General features: G+C 38.8%; 1 protein-coding gene across 1 annotated transcript; it reads right to left on the bottom strand.

The window, feature by feature from the left end:
- Positions 1 to 263: 263 nt before the first annotated feature.
- On the bottom strand, positions 264 to 24,780 carry GNAT3 (G protein subunit alpha transducin 3). Its single transcript, XM_009086861.2, has 8 exons — positions 24,663 to 24,780; positions 18,497 to 18,539; positions 14,334 to 14,475; positions 10,098 to 10,255; positions 6,181 to 6,309; positions 1,477 to 1,606; positions 1,129 to 1,282; positions 264 to 454 (listed from the first exon to the last, which is right to left on the bottom strand). Exons 1-8 carry the CDS (start codon positions 24,778 to 24,780, stop codon positions 264 to 266), a joined length of 1,065 nt encoding a protein of 354 aa, XP_009085109.1.
- Between the last annotated feature and the right edge of the window lie 590 nt (positions 24,781 to 25,370).

Below are 25,370 nucleotides of genomic sequence, written 5' to 3'. Positions count from 1 at the left end.
AATAGGAATGTGGTTTTGATTCCAGCAGGTTTTATCAGCAGCTGTCATCTTTGTAGAACAGGAACATTTTTTTTAGTCTCCTTATGATACCTGGAAGGTCTGTGTTGGTCTGCAATGCTTAGGCTGCACCCAACACTCCACTGACACTAACTGGTGCCTAACTGATACTGCTTCTTACCTAGAGGCTTTCTTTTTTTATTTCAGTCAGCATATCAGATGAAGAGAGGAAAGAGGACTGAAGCTCTGAGCAAGAGAATGAATGGCTAGAAAAGCCCACAGTCTTTCAGATTTTCTTTGATTATTATGTCTGTGACTGCATCAAAAACAAATTTGACGTTCTGAGTGTCAGTGGCACAGGTCAAGTGACAATATATCTCTTTATCTTGTTTCCTTATGTTCAAGTCTAGAAATTGTTGCTTAATGTAGTTTGCAGCATCTTCAAATGTATTTTGTCCTAGTGGAAAGAAAAGTAAAAGCAAAAAAGACACATTTCAGCTGGTACTTCCTCACAACTGCAAAAAGAGAAGAAATAATGTTTTCTGTGGGTTTTTTCCCTTTTCTTTCTATTTGAATTAACTTCATACTTTAGGCATGAAAATTTTGTATCTAAACTGTTTTTTCTCTGGAAATTTCTGACACAGCCTTATATATTCTCTAGCATCAGCTGGGAACATCTGGTGTTTTTTTTAATTTCCAGTAGACACTACTGTGACGTACAAAAAGAGACAGACTTCCCTTACGGAATGAGTTCTTAAAATAGGGACAGAAATTTAGGATTAAGTTGTGATGTGTGTGTGAGTGACAAAATACTGACTTGTACTGAAATATTGGCTGAGTCCATCACAGCACCCTGCAGCCATCTGAGACTTTTAAATTCTCAGCTTCTTCTACCACCAATGGACAAACATATGCAACTCAAGGGAGAGAAATGAACCCATCCCCAGATAAACATGATGGGTAGGTAAGAAGAGTTGAATTCTGGCTGTGTCTGTCTCATACCATTCTTTCATGAGAAGATTCAGTATTTAAAGGCTTATATATAGGTGACATGAGTCAAAGTCTCAGGGTTTGATTCATGGCCTACACAAAACATCTGAATGTGTTTTCTCCTGGATACTCCAAACTTACCATTGTACTCAGGAAAGCAGATATTCAGATGAACTTTTGTTATTTTCTCTTGAAAGAGGTCTTTTTTGTTTAGGAACAGCACAATGGAAGTGGCTGCAAAGCACTTATGGTTGCAGATGCTGTTGAACAGATGAAGGCTTTCATGCATTCTGTTCTGTTGAGGTGCAAAAAAAAAAAGAAGACTGAACAATCTCATCTCCATACATCATTTTTACTGAGATGTTCTTTACTGGAAAGACCCAATATGTTGTAATAGCCTTTAAATGGTTATCAGTGAATGGGAATGTAGCATCAGAGAGTACATTAAATCTTAGAAGCAAAAAGGATTGTTTGTCTGTTCTGACTCACCACTTCTTTATCTTCCACCAGAACCATGTCATAGGCACTGAGTGCAGCACAGAATATGATGCAAGTAACTCCTTCAAAGCAGTGAATCCACTTTTTTCTCTCTGATCGTTGTCCACCCACATCAAACATCCTTTGCAGAAAAAATAGCACATGTACAGTGTAAAGCACTCATAAGGATGGAGCCATGCTTTTAATGCATGGAGTTAAATGGAGATGAATGACAAATACCCAGCTTTTCCAAATATTGGTCTGTTTCTACCCCAAAAGGTCAAGGAGTGCTTTGTGCTGTTACTCATGGCTTTGCAGTGGATATAAAATGAAATAAAAGGGTCTAAATACCTGCATGTAGGATTAATACTCAGTACTTCAGTGTGGCACTTTGTGTTCACAGAATTCACAGAATCACCAGGTTGGAAGAGACCTTAAAGACTATTGAGTCCAACCCAGCCCCAACACCTCAACTAAACCCTGGCACCCAGTGTCACATCCAGTCTTTTTTAGGCACATCCAGGGAGGGTGACTGCACCACCTCCCCAAGCAGACCATTCCAGAACTTTATCACCCTTTCTGTAAAAAACTTTTTCCTAATATCCAACATAATTTTCATTGATGCAGCTTGTGACTGTGTTCTCTGGTTCTGTCAGTTGCTGCCTGGAGAAAGAGACCAACCCCACCTGAGCACAGCCACCTTTCAGGGAATGTAGAGAGTGACAAGATCACCCCTGAGTCTCCTTTTCTCCAGGCTGAACAACCCCAGCTCCCTCAGCCATTCCTCACAGGGCTTGTGTTCCAAGACCTTCACCAGCCTTGTTGCCTCCTCTGGATGTGCTCCAGCACCTCAGTGTCCTTCCCAAACTGAGGGGCTCAGAAAAGGAAGTGTTGAGGAAGTGAGGCTCAGTGCAGGACTAAGACTTGCAGGCTAGGATTTATTTAGGGCAGAGTACTAAGGCATCAATAGAAGACCCTCAAAATCAGTGTCATTTTTGACTTCATGGTTTTGCTTGCAGTGAACTGGCATATTGACCAGCAAGACACAGGACTGAAGGCCAGTCACACATTGCCCCCTGGCTGAGCATGAATAGATGTTGCCATCTGCTCCCTGCCCTGGAGTGATCACTGAGCTCACTGCAGAACCTGCATCCCACCTTTGGAGAGTCTCTTCACCTTCATTAGCTGCTCTTGAGCAGCAATTCCTGGGGAGCAGGAATCCCTTCCTTTGCACAGAGGGAATTGTAGGGCTGTCCTTCCCTGCAATAATTTCCTGCCACCTTTGCCAGGAGTTGCTACTACCTTTGGGAAGTGTCCTAAGAACTTTATATGGACTCTCTGTGGGATCCAAAGCCATCTGGGCACACCTGGCTGGGACTTAGGGCCCTCAGCCTGAGCTTCCAAAACTTGCACTTACATTTGCAGTTCTTCAATGGTGAGGGCTAGGGCTTTCCTTTCACTGTTTTTCTGAAACAAAAGGTGCCAAACTTGAAGATTTTTTAAGTGTGTTAGAAAACAGGGAAAACATTAAAAAATCAAATTTATCCTGCCCTTAGGTTTTCTGTTTCCTAGTGTGCATGATGACTTTTCCCTGTGCCCCCTGTTGTTGAATTTAATACTGCAAAACATAATCCCCTGTTGGATTACCCCTTCCTTCAAGAATATGCATTAGATCTCTGGATCCTGCAGTATCTGAAAATTAAACATTTCTTATAGCAACGAATATAAAGGGATTCAGTAAGAAACAATCATGTCAGTAGTAAACAGAGCAAGAATAATTTGTTACTGAAACATTGCTTTCTGCAGTATCTTAAGCCTTTGTTTCCTTCAGCATCAGCAGTGAAGCTGATGTTAAAAAAGGTTATTTTTTGTAATTTTTCTTCCTTCTTAGGAAAAAAATTAAAACCTTTCAGAGGTCCTAATAAAATGTTTCTGAATTTGAGGAGTAATCAATTTTTTTTTTTTTTCTGGGACATTTAATCTTTGTCTTTTTCATTGGGTGTCAATAAAAGTGAATTATTTTGGAAATCAGGAAGTTGTTGTGGAGTAAGATTTTGATAATAGTAATGACATTCTTCCAAGCATATCTTCACTGAGTTCAGAAGGTCTACTCAAGAGTGGGATCAGCACAAAGAAAGTATCTTGACTTTTGTCTCTGATTAGTACTCAAAAGTCACCTATAATTACACGCCTTTCTTGATTTGTGGTGTATAACTCTGAAATGAGGGTTATGGCAGGAAAACAAATAATAAAAGCTACAAAATTTATTCTTCAGGAAAGTTTTGTTTCAGTATACATAATCATGTGAATCAGTATTCACTTCCTGTGAACTTTTAGCATATGTCTCTTTGAATATTCAAGAGAAGTCAGTTAAAAAGGACAAGACCAAGGCCAGAGGCAATGCTTAAGGGAAGATTTTGTTAGTTTGCTTCTCTTTTCTCGGCCCAGAACTTAACATACTCACATGTAAACCCAAAGTCCCTCCATAAATGGTAGAAAATGAGATGATCTTGTTTTACCAAGATAGTCAGTTAGTCTAGAAATCTCTATATTTTGCCAGAACTGCTCTTGAAAAACTTAGCTGCAGATACAGAATTATCTATTTACTCCTTCAGTGGTACACACAGAGAGGTCTGAAGATTAAAATAAATCTTGCCTGATTTCAGTCAAACTGTTCCTAGAACGCCAATAGAAAGGACACTAGAGGAGGACCTATGATGATCAGATCTCCTTTGAAAAACATTTAAATACGTTCTGAGCTTTAAGTCAACATTAGTGAAATAAATTGAAAAGAACATGGAAGCTAAATTGCACTAAACCAGCAAAGTAACTGCTAAGCAAGGAGCAAATAAAAATCAATGTTTTCTGTGCAACTGCAATTCAGTTCCTAGGAGCAGTACTGGGATTTAGACTTTTACTGCTCAAATACAAAATGTTTTCTGTCTCATTCAGTTCAGTAAAGGAACAAGTGTTTAGTCAATGAGGCATCTGTTCATGGGTTTTTTTTGTTTCCATGCATGGCTTGTGACCTGAAGCCCCATCAGTACATCAGCCAAAACTCACTCTGAATGTGCAAGTGTTCCTCTCTTTATAGAGGTTTCCATGGTACCTATCAAACTTGGTGCAGAGACATCAGGATCCTCCAGCTGTTTTGCATTGCTATGGCAATGCAAAGTAGCAGTACCTGGCTGGTTAAGATGGATTTATTATTGTTCTGCGCCCCTTTAGCAGCTCAAACCACTCAGACTCCTTTGTAGGGGTTTTACCAAGTATTACCCAACTGCCTGAAACCACCAATGAATTTACTCACATAACACTACTGGGATGCACAGCAGAGGGTAAAAACAGTGGGGTTTGTGTTTGTGGTGGCTTTAAGAGCCTTCCTCTTTTTTACAGACAAAATTTTGTAAAGTATATTTTGCAGACTAAATTTTGTAACTCAATTCCCAGTTGTGCTGCAATTCAGCTAGACCCAAATATTAATATTGATATGATATTATACATATGAATATATATGATATTCTCATATCAGGGCTGATAGCATCTATGTCAATGAGGATTTCCCTCTGGTGGTTTCTTTCTCCACCCTGATGTGATTTCATGCATGAACTATGACTGTAACTGAAGGCATTCAAATTTCCAGTGAACAAGACCAGAAATACATTAATCAGAGAAAAAGAAGAAGATGTCCATGACATTGCACTGTAGCATTTTTGGGCAAATCATGAGTTTTCGTGAGTGACCAGAATACTGATAGATGATAACAATTTATTTGTAAGACATCTACTTCGGGATCTCATTTTGCATGTGCAATCTCTGCTGTGTTAAAGAATCTGTATGGTAGCATAGATGGTTTGGGAAATGTGTAATTGGAGCATGAGGAGAAAGAAAGAAGCCAAATGAAAAATGTAAAAGTTATAATGCTTTATAAATCTGTCTGTCTCTACAGGCAGTTTCTTGTCTAGACTGCATTCCTCAATATGCTGCCCAGATTTTAAATTGAGAAGTAAATGGATTTCAGTCCACAGAGAAAAGGATTATAGAGCTCTGAAATTATAAAAATTCATTCAAATCCATTTTCATGTGCAATTAGATGTTTTTAATTAGTTTACCAGGCATAACTAGATCTCGAATATCTGAAAGTGTAAAACATTTCAGTCAAATTTCTCAGAGGCATTATTTTCAAAATTTTTTTCTGAGCATTTTGATTTTCATCTTACATGAGCATGAAGATATGTTCGTTAATGCTGAAATTCCCCATGGGACAGAGTTTTTTTTTGGCCAACTGCATTCCTGTGCTAAAAGCAGTTATTTCCATTCTCAAAAGAAGAGTGAAAGGTTGAGAGTATGTGCAAATTGGTAGACATCAAATGTTTTTTGAATGCTTTTAAGGATATTTAAGTAGGCAAATTTCATAAATGGCACAATTATTCAAATGGCAGGATATAACTAAAGCTTTTTAGACATTTGCATACGTGAAAATGCCCTTTTAGAACCTAGTGTTCTGTGACCTGTTTGTACTAGTCCATTCTATGTACAAAGTTGAAGTACTGGTAATAAAATATCTTGCTTTTTAAGCTGTGTAAAAATGTTTTATAAGACTGGATTCAACGACACCACAATGATATCACCTGTGTTATAATAAGTCAACACCTGTGAAAGAAAATACTTAAGAATAATAAAACCCAAGAAAACTGTAAAATATGACTTTCATACCTGAAGTTCAAATCCTTGAAAGAAAACTGAGTCTCTATAATTCCAGTGGTCTGCACTCGGGAGTGCAGGACATCTTGCTCAGTAGGGACATAGTCTGGCATTGCCAACCTGTCCAAATCATTGAGGTAACTGGGGGGAGTGAGAAAAAATGGTGGTTGGTGAATTCAAAAAGTGAAATGTCCATTACATAATCACTCCACACTGAGCCCCTTTTAAATGTTATGCAATATACATATTTAAATACAGTACTTTTGGTTTTATACAACTGAGTTGCACAATTCAGAGTTGTTTGTTTGTTTTTTTTTTTTTTCCTCCTTGTACATTGAACTGTAATTCAATTGCACATAGTAAACATCTTCGATTTGCAACAAAGGGAAATCCTTATTTTCCCTAGGGATGGTTGAAAACCACCTTGGCAGCAAAGGGGTTTTGGCCATTTTCTCTCAGCAAGTGGGAATTGCTACCTCAGGGCAAGAACCACAAGCATGCTGCAAAAGCAGATTCATAAGAAATCACCTCAGCCTGTCAGACTGGTTGCAACAGTATTTTCATTCCTAAGTGAAAATGGGGGCATAATAATTTGGAGGAATTCACTTTAAAGGGATGTTTTCTCTGTGGACACCTCAATTCACAACAAGAAGGTACATGGTGATTTCGAAAAACACATTTTTTAGTCAAAACCAAAAGCTTTGATAAAGCTGAGGATCCCCTGGGTGAGCATTCTGAAGAGCCCTTGAAAAATTTTGGATTATCTGCTTTTATGTCTGATATACAGAGATAAAATCTACATGATATGAGAACCCAAACCAGATCTTTGAAGCATATTTTTGTCCAACACTTCTCCTGGGCAGACAGCTTTCTTTAAATGGCTGGGCAGAGCCTCTGAATGGCACTGGCTGGTCTGGGAATCTGTGCAGAGGGAATATGAGTTGGCAAAAGGAAAAGAAAAAGGTGATGCTTGAGTAACTTCCTGCATTTTAGCTACTAATGTTCAAATAAAGACCAAAGCCAAAAGCAAGAAGCCACACAATAGCTGAAGCATTTTCACTGTCCACTTGGCACCTTCTTATTTGTAGCCTCATGTCTCTGGCAAACAAACACTCTGTCTCTAATGGCTATCAGGCTCCATACTTTCTTTTCTCCTCTCTACACTAAGTCCACCCAGCAGGAAGTTCTGCTGCTCAGTTTAACCAGAATCTTCCAAAAGAAACCTCACAGAACATCATCCTTGTGTGCAATATTGAATAGATCTGTAAGTTTAAAAAAATAATAAAAAAAAAGAAGACTAAAATGAAATTAAATAAAAGTAAAATTTTAAATGCTGGAATCTTTCATTTGGATATTTACAAGTTTGGAAATGGGATTTTCTTATTTTAAGTTGAATAAACTGCATCCAGTCTGCAAGGGGTGTTGAACCTGATCTGAGTAATTCAATGTTTTCCCATTATTTGAGGTCAGGAAACAATCTGTTGAGGAAAGAAAAAAAAGCAATATAGCTCTGTTTCTCTGAGTAGAGCCTGAGGCAAACTCATCTCAGCTCACTTTTGTGGAAGGCAGAAACAAAAGGCATTTTGTTATTTATAAAACATGTAAGCACTAAAATAAACACTTGAATATAAAATAAAGTTCTGACAGTTCTTAGCCACAAATGTCTAAATTCAATTCAACACAGCCAATTGTAATTGCATAAAAAATTAGACCAAGTCAATTATCCAGTTAAAGGAGCAAGAGGCAATTTCAGGCTCCTCCTGGAGCCGTAGGCAGCTCCAAGGGGAGACTGCAGACCATCTCCTCACTGGGCAAGGAGGGAATGGAAGCTGGTGGGTCAGTAAATGCTGATCTTTCCTCAGCTTGGACTGAGGTGACAGGACTCCTACCCTGAGAGGAAAATGACTGAGCTAGCAAGATGCACCATGCACTACAATGGCATGTAAAGTCACAATTTATAATCCAAATCTTGCCCCTTCCATACCCATCATTCCAGTTTAAAACAGAAATAGCTCCAGGTGAGTCTGAGGAAGAAATACCAGCCAAATTTGACAAAGAGGGAATTTTTCTGTTATTCAGAAGAAGTCTTTTTTTTTTTTTTCAATTAAAACACACAAAGGAAAAGCAGTGATCAAATTTCATTAGCATGAATGAATAATGAAAAATCTCAGAGAACATAACCTCAGAAAGTCGGAGTTTGCACAGTATTAATCAAGATTCTATGCAGGAGCTGGTTCACAGGCGCTGAGAAACAGAGTTTGGGGTTTAAAAGAAATTGAACTGCAGCATTAGATGGTTGATTGTAGCTGACTTTGTACTGATCATTAGAAGCCTAGCAGTTAGGGCAAACATTAAGTTTATTTTCATGATTCAGAGCCAAAGGCTAGAATTTTAGAAGCACCAGGTACCAAAAGATGAAGCCAGAGAAGCAGGATTTTCAAGAAATTAGCAGAAATGTTCAAGCAGAAGAAAAACCTCTCACTGTAACTGTTTTTAATCTAAGTCTAGAAATATATAATAACTACAGACACAATCTATATTAACCTCCTTAAATACTGAAATCTATTTCAAGTTAAAACAGGACAAAAACATTGACACTGAAATGGAATTAATTTAGATTCTTCTATCTTCTTTGCAGACAACAAACCTTATTTGCCTGGCAGAGGGTACACAGAAGAGTGTTAGCTGGTAAAAAGGGTTTAAATTTTGTTTTAAATTTAAGAGGTAATTTTCCTTTTACTTATTATGACTAGTTTGTTACGGGCTTTTAGAGGGAATGGCAGTGGAACCTGTCAGAAAGGGTTTTGTAGAAAAAAATTGCTCAGTACCATCCTTATAAAAATACAACATTGTTATAAAATACTGTCAAATCAGGCATAAATCAACATTGGCAATATTTTCTTTCTTTATGACTCTTGCAAAAAATCTTCCTTCTTGTTTGGAAGATATAAAGAGAAGAAGAATTTTTAATATTTTCTCTGCATGTTCCCTGCACTATATCTACAATTTTTGAACTATGAATGACTCCAGCTTGCCCCCTGAAGTCCAACATTCATCCATGCCTTTGTTCTCCTGCCTTACAGAAGGGACAGCTAACACCTTGGAAAGCTTCACCCTGCAGGTGCCCTCAGCCTGCAGGAGGAGCTCCAGGAGTGGGGAAACCTCCACCTCCAGGTCTCAGAAGATGGACCTCAGCTGGAACAAACCTCTGCCCCAGGTCTGGAGTCAGGTTTAAGACTCTGACCCAGGGACACCTCCCTTCAGGGAGTGTATGAGCTGGGTGAGAAAGCAGCCAAGCAGGACTGGGGCCAAGCAGGACTGGAGCCAAGCCAGGGGCTCCTGAAAACTCTGAAGTCACTGATTCGTCTGAGGTAAGAGATGTGCCCCAGCTGGATGGTGATCCCTCATGGGGGTGAGGTTGAGCAGCCCTGGTCAGGCCCCTGCTCATCTGTCTGGTTCCCCCAGGGCTCAGAAAAGGACCTGGGGCTGTCAGGCTGGAGAGCACCACTGGTTCAGCTGAGGTGGCAATGGCCCAGGGAGCACCTGTCCGTGCAGCCCTGGTAGTTTAGAGGAAAGTTTTAATAGTTTCCTCCTGACTTATATTTAGCAACTTGCAACATACACAAAGTAGGTATGGTAAAACCTAAGCTGTTTCAAGTCACCTTTCCCTAATTTGTTCAATCTTAGAAGTACTCAGAGGGAGAATCCACTTTTTTTTTTTAACCATTCAAACAAACCCACAGAAACAAATTGTGTCTGAAACCTTGTTTTCACTTCTTTCCTCCGGCTAAACATTTCTGATCTATTCCAAACCTTAGCAACCCGCTCATTTTCCCAGGTTAACCAGCAATGATTTCCACAGGCTGTTCTGCAAGGGGGACAGGTGCTGTAGCACAGCAGCCAGCTGTTGAGCAGCTGGTGTCACCTACTAGGCGGCCGAGTCGCTGAGCTGGTACTCCGCCGCCCTCGCGAAGCACGCCCGGGTGCCGCCGTCGCGCCACAGCCGCTTGATGAGCTCAACCAGCTCCGAAGACATGCTGCCATCCTCCAGAGCTGTTGCCATGGCACACAGCTTCCTTTCATCTTCCTAAAGAGAAATTTCAGTAAATATCGTGCCACCCCGCTGTGCCCCTTCACCCCCTTGAAGATGAGCTTGGTTTACAATGAGTCGAAAGGGCAAAATTTCTCATTTTCACTGGTTTTTCCAGGTTGCTGTACTCGCCTGTGCATGTAAACATCTTTTTACAGGCTCACTTCCCTTTAGGTAGTGCCAAGGCTGAAATTGTGATACACAGAGTTTTCATCTTTTATTGTTTTGTTTTGATATGAGGGCTCAGTTCTATCTTACCATAGGCCTTCACAAGTAGTCCAACTTGGATGGAAGGCTTTTATATTAAGAGAGCAATAGGGTATCAAAAATTAAATTAAAAAGGACATTTAAATTTAAAACATATTATAATTATATCAATGCAGAAATCGATATCAAAAGTTGGTTTTGAATAAGAAAAAAAATTTAATTTTTAACCCCAGTAAGAAATGTGACAAAGTGAATATAACTTGTGAATGCATTTACTATATGTGGGGAAGAAGAAACCTGTGCAGAATAATATCCCAATTATTTAAAATATATTAGTCTGTAATTTCTTCCTTTTGTAGTTAAGTAAAAATATTTTAAATCATCTATTTCATTAAAAATATTTATTTTCAGTAGTTAACAGTTTAGGAATTTACTGTAAATAAAGAGCATGATTAAAATAGTAATTTGATACATTGCCACAGCAAGGGATAATTATAAAATATAACTCCTTCTTAGTCATGGAAGTAGACAACTCAAGGGACTTGTAGTCAATAGCTGCAAAAGTATAAATGGATTCTGACAGACACTGTTTTGGCAGGGAGTATGTTTTATTCAAAATCAGGAAGCATCTTCACCAAAAAATTTTAACAAATTTATTTTAGGAATATGTTATATCTTTATGTCTCAAGAGGAGCTGCAGTTTGTGGAAAATTTATAAAAGTCAGAGACAGATCAAAAATTAAACACTGCATTTTTTTTATGAAAGAGAAATTGAGTAGGCATGGAGAAAAAAAAAAAAAAGAGAAGCTGAGTAGGCATGGAGGGAAAAAACCAGAACTAGGAAATAACCACTAGAAAATTGCCTTCACTGGAAAGAGGGAGGAGGACAGCAGGATAATTGCCCTTCTACATCAAGCAGCACCAGCTCCATCTACACCCCCATGCCCTCCTGCAGTGCTGGGATCAGCAGAAGCCAGTCACTCTCCCGTGTGTGCCCTGCATTTGTCTCCAGGGTGCACACTTGTTCAGCAGAAAGATAAGAGTTGGAATGTTCTCTGCTTCAAGATATGACATATCACGGAATGATTGCAGCTATCCACCTACTAGGCTGGATTTGTAGTTGAATGACCTACAATAAGAAGCCTTGAGCTCAGAGTCTCTAGGCATAGAGGGTAAATGTTTATTGATTATTACGCAAAAGGAAACAAGTGCGGATATTTGTGCTTACATAATTGTCCTGGTAATAACAATAATAAGAAGTGGAGGTGGGATATTCTGGGCTGTCTTTATGATGCTCATATCCCCACTTGTCTTTTTAGCCCAGAAATAAGTTTTGCACTTTTAAGATTGATTCTGAGAGAGAAGGAGGGAGAGAAGAAGTGCAGAGTTTGTTATCAGGAACTGCACTTGCTCCCCCGCGTCCTCGCCTGGACTGTGCTGTCTGTGGATGGACAGACAGTGGGACAGAGCTTTCCTTTGCTTTTAGTTTTTAGCTAGCTGAGGCAGAGAAGTTCCCTGGACTGTGCTTTTTCTTTTTCTTTGGACTTGTTCAAACCTGCTCTGGACTGAAAATCCAGAAGAGCACGGGGAGCTCTGTGGCCCACCTGGGTCTGGGCCACAGCATTTCCAGTGCCAGAGGGACTGATAACAGACTTGGTGATCTGAGCTACAGCCCACCAAGGGGACTTTCTGAATCTCTGATCTTTTTGGAGCAACAAGAGCTTTTATTGTTTAATATAGTTCATTTTTTTTTGTGTTGGTGAATGCTTTGCCTGTTAAATAAACAGTTTTTTCCACTTTTCTCCAAGAAAATATTTTCCTTAACCATTTGAAGGAGGGGCTGCTTGAATCTGCTTTCTAGAGGAACCCTTTTCAGAGGTTCTCTCCCAAATTTGCCCTAAACCTGGACAATAATAAAGGAAGATAGCAGCAGGTTGAATTATCATATTATCACCCTGATTTGTACAACTTTTTGTTTCTCTCTGGCATTTACAAAGACTTCAGATGATTTTCACACTAAAATAGATGGGAATGATGTTTTAAAGAGAAAAAATTACCTCGCTTCCCAGAACAGATGTTCTTTAAATTAAGTGCTAAGGCCTTTTCTGTACCAGTAAGATGTATTTGCAGGCAGACCTGGAACATGGATAAGCACATTGCTTTTGGGACCAAGATAATCCCAGCCCTTGAACTAGATGACTTTGAACAGATAAATCTGGACCAGAACACACAGCAAGAACTAAGTCCAGCTGAAATCACTGCTTATATCAAAACAATTAAAGCTTATCAATTGCTTATGATTTTATGGGTAAGCTAATTTTTGGAGGTTTTTGGAAGAAAAGGCAATGTTTATTGGCAACTCAAATAAATGTGACCGAAATTTCTATTTTCTCTAAAAATGAAATGCAGGTTGCTCTTCTGGCATTCTGGGAAAAAAGAAGACAGGCACTGCAAACATTCTACACAGCTATATTCACCTGTGTTCCTAAAAGCCTTTTCTGCAATGACAGCAAGAGTAAGCTGTCTGTGCTAAGAACGATAAACTCACAAAAGCTGTGTTATTTGGTTATATATAATGCTAAGAAATGGACTAGGCTATTTAACAAATTCTCCATGCTGTGAAGTCCCTTGCAAAGGGTGTCTGTGAAACTGGCACAGAGTGAGACTGTACAGATATCTCAGAAAATTTGTCAGGGTTGAGAGAAGAGACTGAAATACCGGGGCACAGGGAGGACATATCTGGGTAACAGGTGGCAAAGTCTGCCCCACAGAGTGGAGATCATGGGCTGAGCCAGGCAGGACTTGTGGCCAGCACTGCAAGGTTCAGCTGTAGCCATGGCTTGGGTCATGCAGGGTGGTTGATGGCTCCTTATGCAGTACAGCACATTAACATTGCCCTGTTTTCTGTGTGCTGCTTTTGGGCCTTGTTACATTTGTTTGAATGACTTGCATTCGTGGAAAATATTTAATTTTGTCAAACTCCAGTATGAGCTTTAGGAACCCCTGAAGATTTTGTTTATCATTTTTTAGGTCAAAGTACCACATGTCATTATAATGAAATGTAGACTTCTGGAACAAGTAAAGCTCTTTCAGATAAGCAGATGCTACTCCCTCCAAGATAAACCTCTAGGGATTAGGCAGAATTTGCCAAAACTGGAATCAACTGATATTCAGACAGGCATCTGAGAAATTCTCAGAGAGATCTGAATTATAGGCTAAAAGACTAAATCATTGCATGGAGAAGAAAAGTTTTTCCTTTATTTATGTCCTTGAAAATTCAGTGTGATATTGACTGAAGATTACAGGTCTTCTTCCTGTGGCTTTGCCTCCATCCTCTGCCCGTGCAGGGGATTTTTGTCTGTGTCAGGAATGTTGGGCACCACTTCCCTGTGGTGCCAGTGTGCCAGCAGTGCATCCACACAACAGGGAGGTCTCTGTTCCAGCAGCAATGACAGACTGAAATGCTCCCAACATGTCTATATAACCTTTCCTTACATGGCTAAACTCCAAGGTTTGGTCATAAAATGAAAATATTTCTTACATTTCTCAATAGCAATAAATAAGTGACTAAGCAGCTAAGAAAAGATTCTCGTTTTTTTTTTTTTTTCTGCCTTTTTTTTAATGTCTTTGCAGCTTGAACATTTTTTTTTGTAGCAATCAAAATGGGGGTTTATGCAAAGGTTAGGCATCAGTTTTGATAAAATAAAAATAAGTGAGGACATTTTGTCACATGTAACTCAAATGCTACTCAGTTTCCACTGTCATAAAGAAAATACCAGATCCTCTTTGTTTTACTACTCTCTACTATTATATTACAAGAAAAATAATTTTCCAATACCTATTTCAAGAGAAAGTGTGTCATACTCACAGTTCTACCAGGGTTCTCATAACTGATTCCTAACTTAGCCATTGCTTTCACAATGGTCAGGATCGACTGCACTGTGTTACTGTAAATGATTGGTCTGAACTCCATGCGCTCCTCGTAGGTGAAACCGTCTTTATGGATGATTCTGGTGAAAAAAAATACCAACAAAAGGCTTATGGGATACATTAAAAAAAAAAAAAAAAAGTAATGACAAGTTAGATCAGGTGCTTTTGTACTCAGTGTGAGAAAGAACTGAATCCATCTGGCCTTTGGATAAGTATTTTTCAGTGGCTGATCTGCCTATTCTGCTAGAACAGGAAAAGAGCATTATTTGTCTCTGTGAGGTTAATTGTCTGCACCCAGTCTGAGTGAATAGATGCTGTTTTTCTGCTCGGGGGTTAATCTAAAACAAAATATGAGTCTAGAACAAGAGCCAGGCCCATCCCTGGAGATATAGGGCAAGACACATTTCTCTACTTAGATCCCAAATATTTTAGTTTTGGAAGCTGCAATATTAGTCATGGGCTGTTGTTGCTTGTTCAGTCATTCTAATTTTTATCCAGAATATTACCTAGATAGAAAAATTATTGGAAAACACATTTCAGCACTGGGAGGCAATTATCAAGAAAACAAGGAAAAAAAATTAATATTTCTTTGGGCATCAGCCACAGTTTCTAGTTATAACAAGGTCTTATTCTTATTATCTCTAGGCTTTGGAGACTTACATTTTACTCCATAGGGTAAAGAGCCCTAGTAATCAATTTCAGTAATCTTTCTGACAGAAGAATTAGAATTTCATAATCCTCCTAGGCTGGAGAATGGCATGCGGTTAAAGTTCTCCAAATCAGTGTACAGATTATGTCATGGCTTGGAGACATCTTTTTTCCATGAGTTGTGAAAAAGGGTGAAATCTTCACCCACTTTGACCTGGTGTGCTCTCACTGAACAGACTTGGACTGCTTTGGCTGCTGGAACCAGGGCTCTGTTCCTCCTCACCTCAGATGGTCAGAGATGAAGGGTATTAAATGCAAAATTTCTGGGGTTTGGGGTTTTGCCCCATCTTGCCTGAGATACACTCTGGAGAGAGCTCCCTAAGTGGCCAAATCAGCCCTGCCAGAAAACAATTCACTCACACACACAAAACCCAGATGACAAATGATATGTCTGAACATCTCTGACTTATGGATGTCAGAAAACTCAAAAGTTGCATTCCTGTGTCTGTAGGAATAACATCTGTAGGAAAAAAATCTCTCTAAAATGTTTTCCCAATCCCTTCTTGATCAGGCAACTCTATGAACTCTCTTTTGAAGCCTTTTTTTGTTTGTTTTTGAATGCTGTTTTCATCATGAATTCAAATGAATCCTGCAAGATTCAAAGGAGTCCTATTGAACTTGGGGAAAAGAAAAAAGAGGAGCTCATGGAGCAGAGACCCTCCACATTTTATGGATGCAATCTTCTGAGGCTTTTATTCACAAAAGCAGGGCTTCTCATCAGATAGGTGGCTTTGATTCAGTCTCAACAGGCATGATGAGTTACCAAATATTTTGCTTCCTGCTTTTCATTCACTGAAATATTTGTAGAAGCTTCATACTGCTAAACAAGAACACAGCACAGAGATATGCAACTTGGTTTTAAAAAAGTTAGATTGCACATTAGAAATTATGCAGTCAGAAGCACAGGGCTCCAGAGATTTTTTTTTCTTTTTAGTAGCTCTCATAACCGTCCTCATCTTTTCATGCTGCAAGGGCCTTGAGTATTTTGAGTATCAGAAGATATTTTGTAAAGCTTAGTGGATGCATATAACTTTGATTAAGACTGAAAAAAGGCAATTTATTAATTAGAAAATTATGTTATTAGTTGTAAAATTACTATGATTTTGCTGGAAACTGTATTTTCAGTAAAACTATTTCTATTTTAAACATCTATGAGTGTTCTTTAGAAAACTTTATGCTTCATTGAAAAAAATTAACTAATATTGGGGATTTTAACAGAAAAAAAAATCCCTTGAAAAGTCCTTCATTGAGACAGAAAGATGACATTTTATATGAAAAAATACAATTTTTGTGAACTGTTTTCCTGTAAAATAATTAATTTGTGAACAATTTGACAGGTCATAAGTGCATAAGTCTTTATATTTAACTCTCAGCTTTGCAGTGTTCTCCCTTTCCTCCAAGCTGTTAAAGCTTATCAGCCTTCCTAAAGTGCTCAGTTCAGGGGAACATCTTTCACCTGCTCCTGCTTAGGGAGGCTTTGAGCACAACACACCTCAATGGTTTCCTGAATAGGAAGGGTCTCCTGCATGGAACTCAAACCAGAAATAAATTTAATATTTAATAATTTATATAATTAAATTTAATAAATTTTCCATTTAACTGGAAAAAAGAAAGGCTAGCAAAGTATTTGGTGGATGGTTCTGAATCTGCTTTGTTACAAAATGAGTTGCTTAAATAGTAGAAATTTGTTCTTATGACATAATATTTTTTACTTAGCTCTATAAAATGCACTGGTGAAAATAATAAATAGGTATTGGTGAAGTTAATAAATAGGTAGGGGACTTAAGTGCAGAATAGTATTACTGATTTCATAAATATGTTGCTTGATTTTTACACAGGAAGAGATTGGTACTTACAAAGTGGGATCAAATCTAAACAGCTGCAATCCCTGTGTAATTTTTCTGTATTTGGACAGGTTTAGGAATCAGACCAGGACCTCTCTATGAAAATAAGACTAGACACATCAGCAGTGTTTTATCAGGTTGTGCAGTAAATGAGGGTTTGCCATCAGTGCAAGTATGGTCCCTTCAGCTTTGGTGGATTATTAATTAAAACCAGATACATAATTTGCATTTTGGCTGCCCTTAAAAGAAAAACATGTGTGAATTAATCGTAACTTATTTTACTGTATATGAACATATTATCAAACTAAATTGTAATTCAGCACACACATGTAGAGAGATTCAACCTTCCTCTGAAGCCAAGGAAAGTGAAGTTCCTGACTTCAAGCTGTGAGGGACCTTGTGCACTTTGAACAAACAGATATAAGTATGCTTGCAGTAGATTTATGATGCACTCACAATATCTCTGTACCCAGATAGTCAGTCCAAATTCGAGCAGGGATTTCTGCACATGAGCTTCTACAGCCTGTTTTTCTTCCAGATTGATTACTGGATGAAAACTTTTTGTGCTGATAATTTTCTTACTGAAAGCAGTTCTTACATCAGTCCCTACCCATGGTATTGTGGGTAGCAGCTGCTCACTGTGCAGGCTGGTGGCTAAATGTGCTCTCTCCTGGCCTGTGGGAGACCTTTGAACCTCAGCAGGACCTCTGGAGACCAAGAATGATCTGTAGAGACCATTTTAGGGGGAAAAAACCAATGAAACAAAAGAAAACAAACAAACAAACAAACAAACAAAAAAAAACCAAACAAAAAACCAACCAACCAAACAAAAAACCCCCACAAAACAACCAAAAAACCCCAGGAAGAAATCCCTCTCTGTTCTATGGTACAATGCAAATATTTTGATATTTACTCTTGAAGTATAGTGAAATCAAATGAAATTAATAGGAGAGATGATTGACACCAGGTGTAATTGAACTATGGGACTGCTTGCTGTAGAATGCTGTGGATGCTGTTAGTTTACATTGGTTCAACAAAAGATTCAGGGGTAGGCATGAATGAACTGAGGGCTGCTGGAGGAACAGTGGTGCTGTCTCCAGCTCAGGATGGTTTCCAAGCCACAGATTGTCAGATACTGCCAGGGTACCCAGCACAAGTGTGTTGGCTTGGCTGGTCTGATGATTTGCAAACATCCTTCACTGGCATCTGCTGGAGACAGGGTCTGCCAGGTGGTTCAGCCATCACTTCTTGTCTCTTACAGTCATATTTCCACTACAGAACTCCCACCAAAGCCAAGGAAGCAGATTCCCTGGTCTCCATGTGTGGCCCCAGTGCATGATTTGGTCATTCAGATTTGACTACCAATCCACCTGTGTGTCTCAGACACTTGGTGATTTTCTTTATCGTGTGTTTGAGTGGAAACCTGATTTGAATGATGTTTCTTTGCATTTTATTCAAATAAGCATAAATATTGTAATAAGACTTTAGGTAGACAGCTTATTCTACAAGTACCAAATTCAACAGCTGATATGCATATTCAGATACTTACTTCATTTGCTTTACAATAGTGCTCTTTCCTGACTCTCCAGCACCTGCAGAAGGGGAATGGGGAAAAGATATGATTGATAGATGAATAAGAAGCAAATATTAAAAATAACTCTGTGGAACACAGAATTTTCTGTCTGTGAAGAGAGGTACAGTTGTCTCAGTTTCTCATTGTACTAAGCATAAACCCTCCCTAATGTCCATTTGGATTTAAAAAGAACAAAGTCTGGGTTAAACTATTTTGACATAAAAGCAAAAGGACACTTGAAAAATTAATATTCAGTCAATTAAAGAAAATGATAGAAATTTAGTTAGCAAGTAAATATGGATAATGTTTTGATTACATCTCTGGCAGCTGGGCAGGAAAACATGGGCAAAGTACAGCCTCTTTTAGTGTCCCATTATTACCTGATTTGTAGCTGCTCTTTTAATTCCTATTATGACCTTTTGTAAGCCAAGTGAGCCAGGTCCATGCCCTTTAGCCAACTTCTGTAAGCAACTGCAAAACCAGAGTGTAAAGATTTATTTGTGGTCTAGCTCATGATGCAGAGGCAGCACTTGAGCAAAAGTCTTGACACTTTTTTTGTTCCCCTGCCATGCAGTCTGCCATGAAATACTGTAGCTGGAATTGGGAAACCTGCAGAGCAGTGCACCAGTTCCACCTTGGGAATGATTCTGCAGGGAAACCCCACAGCTGCTGAGGAGGTGCAGGCATTTGCTTACACACCCAAGAACTGGGGCATAGGTTTGGCCAGATTATGTACTGCTAATTTCCTCTCTTATCTCATGGAAAGTGAGTAATCACAATTCAAAGTATTTCCACTGCAAATCAACACAAGTGACTGACTGTCATCTTTGGTCAGTGAGAGTGATAAGGGTTGGCAAGAGCTGCCAAAAAAGAGATGGATTTTAAAAGCACTTGAAGAGAGGATTTAATTTGTGAATTCACGGGATGGGATTCATAGAATCAGAGAATATGCTGGTCCTCACAAGACCCCTCAAGAACCACACCCTGTGTGTGAGAGCCCTGTCCAAACACTTCTTGAACTCTGCAGGCTTGATGCTGTGACCACTGCCCTGGGGAGCCTCTTCCAGTGCCCAGCCACCCTCTGGGTGAAGATATCCAACCTAAACCTCCCCTGACACCTTCAGGCTCTTTCTTTGAGTCCTGCCACTGATCTTGAAGTGATCAGTACTTGACTGTCTGTTTCCCCCCAGGAGGATGTTGAAGACTGCAGTGAGATCTCCCCTCAGTCTCCTCTTCTCCAGGCTGAACACACCTCAACTGCTCCTCACAATGATTCCTCTCCTGACCCTTCACCACCCATCCTCATGGCCCTCCTTTGGATGCTCTCTAATAATTTAAGGACTTTTTATATTGTGCTGTCCAAAACTGCACACAGGGCTCAAGGTGAAAAATATTCTTCATATTTTAATGAAACTGAAGTATTCATCACCAGAATATGAGGTCTCTTTCCTGGGTGCTGATGCCATGCCAGATGCCCCCAGGACAGAGCTCGCCCTCCTGGCTGCCAGGACAGGGCTGGCCCTCCTGGCTGGCTCATGTCCAACTTGCCATTGACCAGGACCCCCAGGTCCCTTTCCCCAGCACTGCTTTCCAGCCTGTCCTTCCCCAGTCTGTCTGTACATCCAGGGCTGCCCCATCCCAGGTGCAGAACCCAGCCCTTTCCCTGGTTGAACTTCATGTGGTTGGTGATTGCCCACCCCTCTGATTTGTTGAGGTCTCTCTGCAGGGCCTCTCTGCCCAGGAGGGAATTGACAGCTCATCCAAATTTAGTTTTGTTGAGAAACTTCCTCAGCATTCCTTCAAGTCCTGCACCCAAGGCATTGAAGACGATGCTGAAGAGAGCTAGGCTGAGGATGGAGCCCAGTGGGACCCCAGCAGTGGCAGGTCCCCAGCCTGATGTCCCCCCATTCACTGTCACCTTTGTGCCTGGCCCGGGAGCCCCTTGCTCATCCACTGTGTAACTCGCATAAAACTGGATGTTTTAGCTCTTGTGAAAGTATCAAAAGCTCTGCTGAAGAACAAAAAGATTCATCCCAGCTTTTCTCTTGGTAGATTACCTTTTCCCTTACCCATGGTATGGTGTCAAATACTTCTGACTAAACCAAATTCCAAGGCCTGGGTTTTTTAACCAAAGACTTCTCAGTAAATAGAACAAATTGATTACTGATTTTCAAACACATTATGCAAAGGTAACAGTATTCAAATGACAGGGATTAATTTAAATGAATCACAAGAGGCAGCAAACCACACTCAAAGCATTTTCTGAAACTCATGATGTGAATAGTAGAAAGTGCAAGAGAAAAACAAGCCTATGCAAAATGGGCTAATGCTGCCATCTGCCACAGTTTGGAAAAAATGCAAATTTGTTGCAGATCATTTATTATCCTTTCAGTGACCTTCTGAAGAACTTGGTAAAGCCCTGTCTGCAAGGTAGTGTTTGCTACAGTTTTTGTAGGGAAGAGAGGAGCCTGTGCTGAGAATTCATACCTTCAGCTCATGGAAAGATGCTAGGAAACATATATAGAAATTAACTTCTCTTCCAGATCCAAAAGACACTGTTAAAATAGAGTGAGAGATGTAATTTATATCTTTTGGATGCAATTTTCTACCTCTGCTTATCTTTAATTTATGATCCAATGATGCTTTTATCCAACCAACACTTGACTTTCAGACTTTGGCTTCACCATGGAGTATCATAGTGGTAGCAGCATTGTCACCCCAGGAAGTGGTGACAATGCTGCTTCTTCAAGAAAAAGAAATCTAAGATCTAACACCCTTGAGAGAGAATAATGTCCTTAAGTACTGTCCTACTCTCCAAAAAAGAAAATCAGTATATTCCCATCAGTGGGATTGTTGGGCTGTCTTTGTGCCCAAACCCTGTGTTTCCAGGCTGTTAATAACAGGAAGTTAAGGTTCAGTACTGCAGTAACTGTTTCATTTAACTGGTGTTAAGTATCCATACTATAAATTTCTACATTCAGGCTACTTACCAGAGACCTCTTATAGTCAGTGGAGAGAAATATTTGCTACAAAAACTAAACTCCAATTTCTGTTCCCCTGAAGCAGATGTTTAAATAAATTGTGTGAGTTGTGCCCCAAAAGGGGAGGTGAGGATGACCAGTTCTGTTGAGGGTGGTTTTTGTCCTGACACTGAAAACAGTAGACAATGACATGGAATAATACTTTGAAGGCAAATAAGTTAAAATTTTAATGATTGTTTAAAGTGAAGCTAAGTTCTTATTTCTGTGGAACATCACTGTGAGCATCAGCTATTTTGGCCATGTTTGGAATGCACACTGCACTTTGCACAACTGTCAATTGAAAGCTGGCACCCTGCAGAGAAAATGCAAACTACAGGTGATGTGGCAGGCCAGATACAGCCCTGATACACAGGATATAAAACTTTCACCTTGGAGTTTGCTCCAGACTCATAAAACAACCGGATCTTTTTGAAGTATAAATACGTACAGACCAGATTCTCGGACATGTTGGGGGAAGGGATGGCTTTGGCAGCATGGGAGCACCCAGCACAGAGGATTTAGTGCTCTTGGCTCCTGGTCAGCTTGTGAGGAACGTCAGAACCTGACATCATTTCCCTCCTCCCCAGTTTATATGTGCGTGCCATATAAGCTGTAAATCATCAGTTAGTGTGTTTGTCTGGGTCATAGAACCTGACATAAACAAACATAGTGCCTTTTTTTTCTGAATATAAATTCTGTTTTTTTGTGAAGGGGTCTGCTGGAGGCTGTAGAGACACCACACTTGATTTTAAATAATACTCTCAGAAAAAAGTCAGAATACACTGGATTTTTTACATTTTAGGTGTAAGGAAAAAAGTGATTACACTGAAAAGCTTATGATATTCATCTCTTTATTTTTTTTCTGAGTGTTTTCTACCCTGCCTGCTTATTCAAAAAAAACCCTATGACATCTGCTCTGAAGTATAAAGGCAACATTAAGCCTGACTGAACAGAAAGCTAGGACTAGGTAGGACTAGGCTGGTTTGAATAGAGCTGCCCTTGATTTATGAACTCTAAAATTTGTATCATTTCTGATATCACTTCAGAGGTGTGGAAAGATAACAGGTACAAATCTGAACATGGTAGATTTAATCCTTTCCTATCTGGCCATTTCACACAGCCCCTGTGGAAATATGTGGTGCCCACATTGCTTCAGCATCTCTGGCTCCAGATCTTCAAGACACTCTCTCACTCTGGTGGAACAATAGGCTTCTGATACACAGTTTATTCACTATTCATTTTTTTAAGAAGAAGAAAATTTAAGTTATTAAACATTTTTTTTTTTTTGCTCCTTTAACATATTTTTTTATTAAGACTTTCTGTCCTGTTGTTCAGGAGAAAAAAAGCCTTCCAAAATATTACCCACTGAAAAATTTGAACTTTATCATGTATGATGTGAGTAAAGGAAGGTATAAAGAATCTATAAAGAAGTATTTCAGATCTAAATGATCATTTTGTGTCATGAAAAAAGTGCTTGTGTAGCTAATGAAACTCAACTATGTTCAGGTTGGAAATGAATGTAATAGAAGTTTTTTTCATGTAGCCTGCATTGAATTTCAAAGTATTTTACTAAAAGTATCTCAAGACTGCTATTAATGCAGTCAGAAGAAGACTCATTATATACATTAGGAAACATTTAAAACTTAAGTCCTTAATACTAAATACATACATATGTTCAGTGGGGGGGGGGGTAATTTACTTGGTGTCCTGCTGTAAAAGAGCCTTCAGTAACACTGTAGGGGCATAAAAGCTTGAAGATAAAACTGCTTAACTTATAAATTCCTCTTTATCTGGAAAATTCTTCTGTATCCTATACATTCCTATTAAAGGATTTCTTACTTTTTCCTCATGGATAAGGTTGGATAAGGTCAAAGACAGGATGCAGAACTAGATGGATCCTGGTTCTAACTCAATGTCCCAATTTCTTTTTGTAACAATACATATAAATTACTTTAAATTTATAGAATTTTAAATTAAAATATTGTTCTGGGATTTTTTGACTGGCTTAAGCTTTCCTCATCAGGATCAATATTTTATATTTCTGTGGTACAGAAACTCTTAGTATTCTTAACTGGACTGAAAAGCTTTGTAAGCCACAATCCAAATACTGATTTTACATATAGGTTATCAAACTTCTGCTTTCCTATTATTATTTGAAAAACCTGCATGTTCTTCTCTTATTTATTTTTGAATAATGGTTCTTTGATTTTAACAGGTGTAAATCGACCTTTTCATAAGTTACAAACAGAGTTGATTTACTTTAGCTCATCAAGTTTTGTCTAAATAAATGTCAGTTTAAAACCATTTGCAAGAATGCAAGTACAAGAACAGCAAAATAAAGAACACTCCAATGATCAAAGACTGTTTTTCTATTCATTGGGAGAAACCACTGCTAACTTTTACAGGAGGCTTTTAGAAGGAAAATATTAAGACAGTGGTGGTGTTAATGTGCTCTCAGATATTTCTTGTAAGCTGCACAGCACCAAGGGAAAAAAAAACCACCTAAGAATAAAGTTGTATCCAAAAAAACAACTATTTTCTTTTGCCATTACACCCACTGATCACTAATAAATTGATTATAGCGGGGATTAAAAGTAGTAGTTTGTGAGAATATTTATCTGAGCACTTTTCATTCCACTCTACATTATATATCAAAAAAAGCCATTCTAAATCACTTTCTGCTTTTTTAAAAAGTGGAATGAAACACTTTGGAGGGAAAACAATATCAATATCTTTTGACATGTGGATTTTTATGTAACCACTTATCTCACTTAATCCTCCTTCAAATGAGTGCATATAGATCCATGAAAAAAAGAGATAGGTGTGCTATGTTTTCTGTAAGTTTTTATCATAAACATTTATTCTAAGAGCAAGTTCTTGTTTCTCAAACATGTTCAAAGTCAAGGATTTGTAACATTTCAAATTGAATACATGCAGTGACACAGCCATTTACAACCTATTCATGACTGCCCACAACCAGAAAATATTTTAAACAAATATTACAGAATTGTCTTCTTCAAATAAAATAGTGAGAGGTGATAAATTTACGGTAATAAAATGTAATTCCAGATGAAAACAACTCCAAATGGAAAAGCATTAGGAGCAGTTTTTATTCTATTTACCCAACAGCAGTAGTTTGACTGTCCTGGCTTCCCTTGCTGCATCTTCCTGGAGTTTCTTTTCCAGTTCTCTGGATCTCCTGGCCGACTCCTTGCTCTCTGAACTGGCTCCACTGCCCATCTTGAGATGTTAACAATTCTCTTTATGCAGCTGATTGACTTCTTATCCTACCAGCTGCTTTGATTCAGAAGGACAACCATCAGGGCTCAAAGAAAATGTTAAAATCCCATAGGACCTCTCTGGTCAGCCTTCAAATCAAATGGTCCTTTTTCCCCTGCCACATGACCTGGAGATGCTGTAGTCAAGCATTTGCATAGGAACACAAAAAGGAAGTGTTCTGATGTCACAGAATTAAAGTTATCCATTCAAGATCAAACCAAGGCATGCACAGAACTCTCTTCTTGTTCAGGGAGGTTTTGTTTCACATACTCAAAAAAGTGTGCAAAATGTCTTGAAACAGGATTGGAAATAACTGTAGAGTAAAATTTTCAGCTTGTGAAGCAGTATGTGTGCCCTGAAGCAAAAACCCCAGCATTTACAATTTTTGTTTTTCATCTTTCTCAGTGGTGATAGCTCTAAATATATGCACCCTATATTTTCAAATGACAGAATTTGAATTTACATAGTAAAGACAATTTTGATTTATTACTTTGATGTATGATTTTTAATTTATTAACTAGCATTTGGAATGTTTGCTGCATTTTCTATAT

The sequence above is a fragment of the Serinus canaria genome, chromosome 1A, assembly GCF_022539315.1.
Source record: "Serinus canaria isolate serCan28SL12 chromosome 1A, serCan2020, whole genome shotgun sequence".
NCBI classification, from domain to species: domain Eukaryota; kingdom Metazoa; phylum Chordata; class Aves; order Passeriformes; family Fringillidae; genus Serinus; species Serinus canaria.
Note: the sequence above shows the minus strand (reverse complement) of the source record. Positions and strands in the feature narration are given on the sequence as shown.

Bases quoted from the DNA above. Each gene is read 5' to 3' on its own strand.
- GNAT3 (XM_009086861.2), bottom strand. From the start codon at position 24,780: ATGGGCAGTGGAGCCAGTTCAGAGAGCAAGGAGTCGGCCAGGAGATCC. The intron at 18,540-24,662 runs GTAAATAGAATA...CCCCTTCTGCAG, and splicing joins AGTCAAACTACTGCTGTTGG to GTGCTGGAGAGTCAGGAAAG. The intron at 1,607-6,180 runs GTATGAAAGTCA...TTTTCTGCAAAG, and splicing joins TTCAAGGATTTGAACTTCAG to GATGTTTGATGTGGGTGGAC.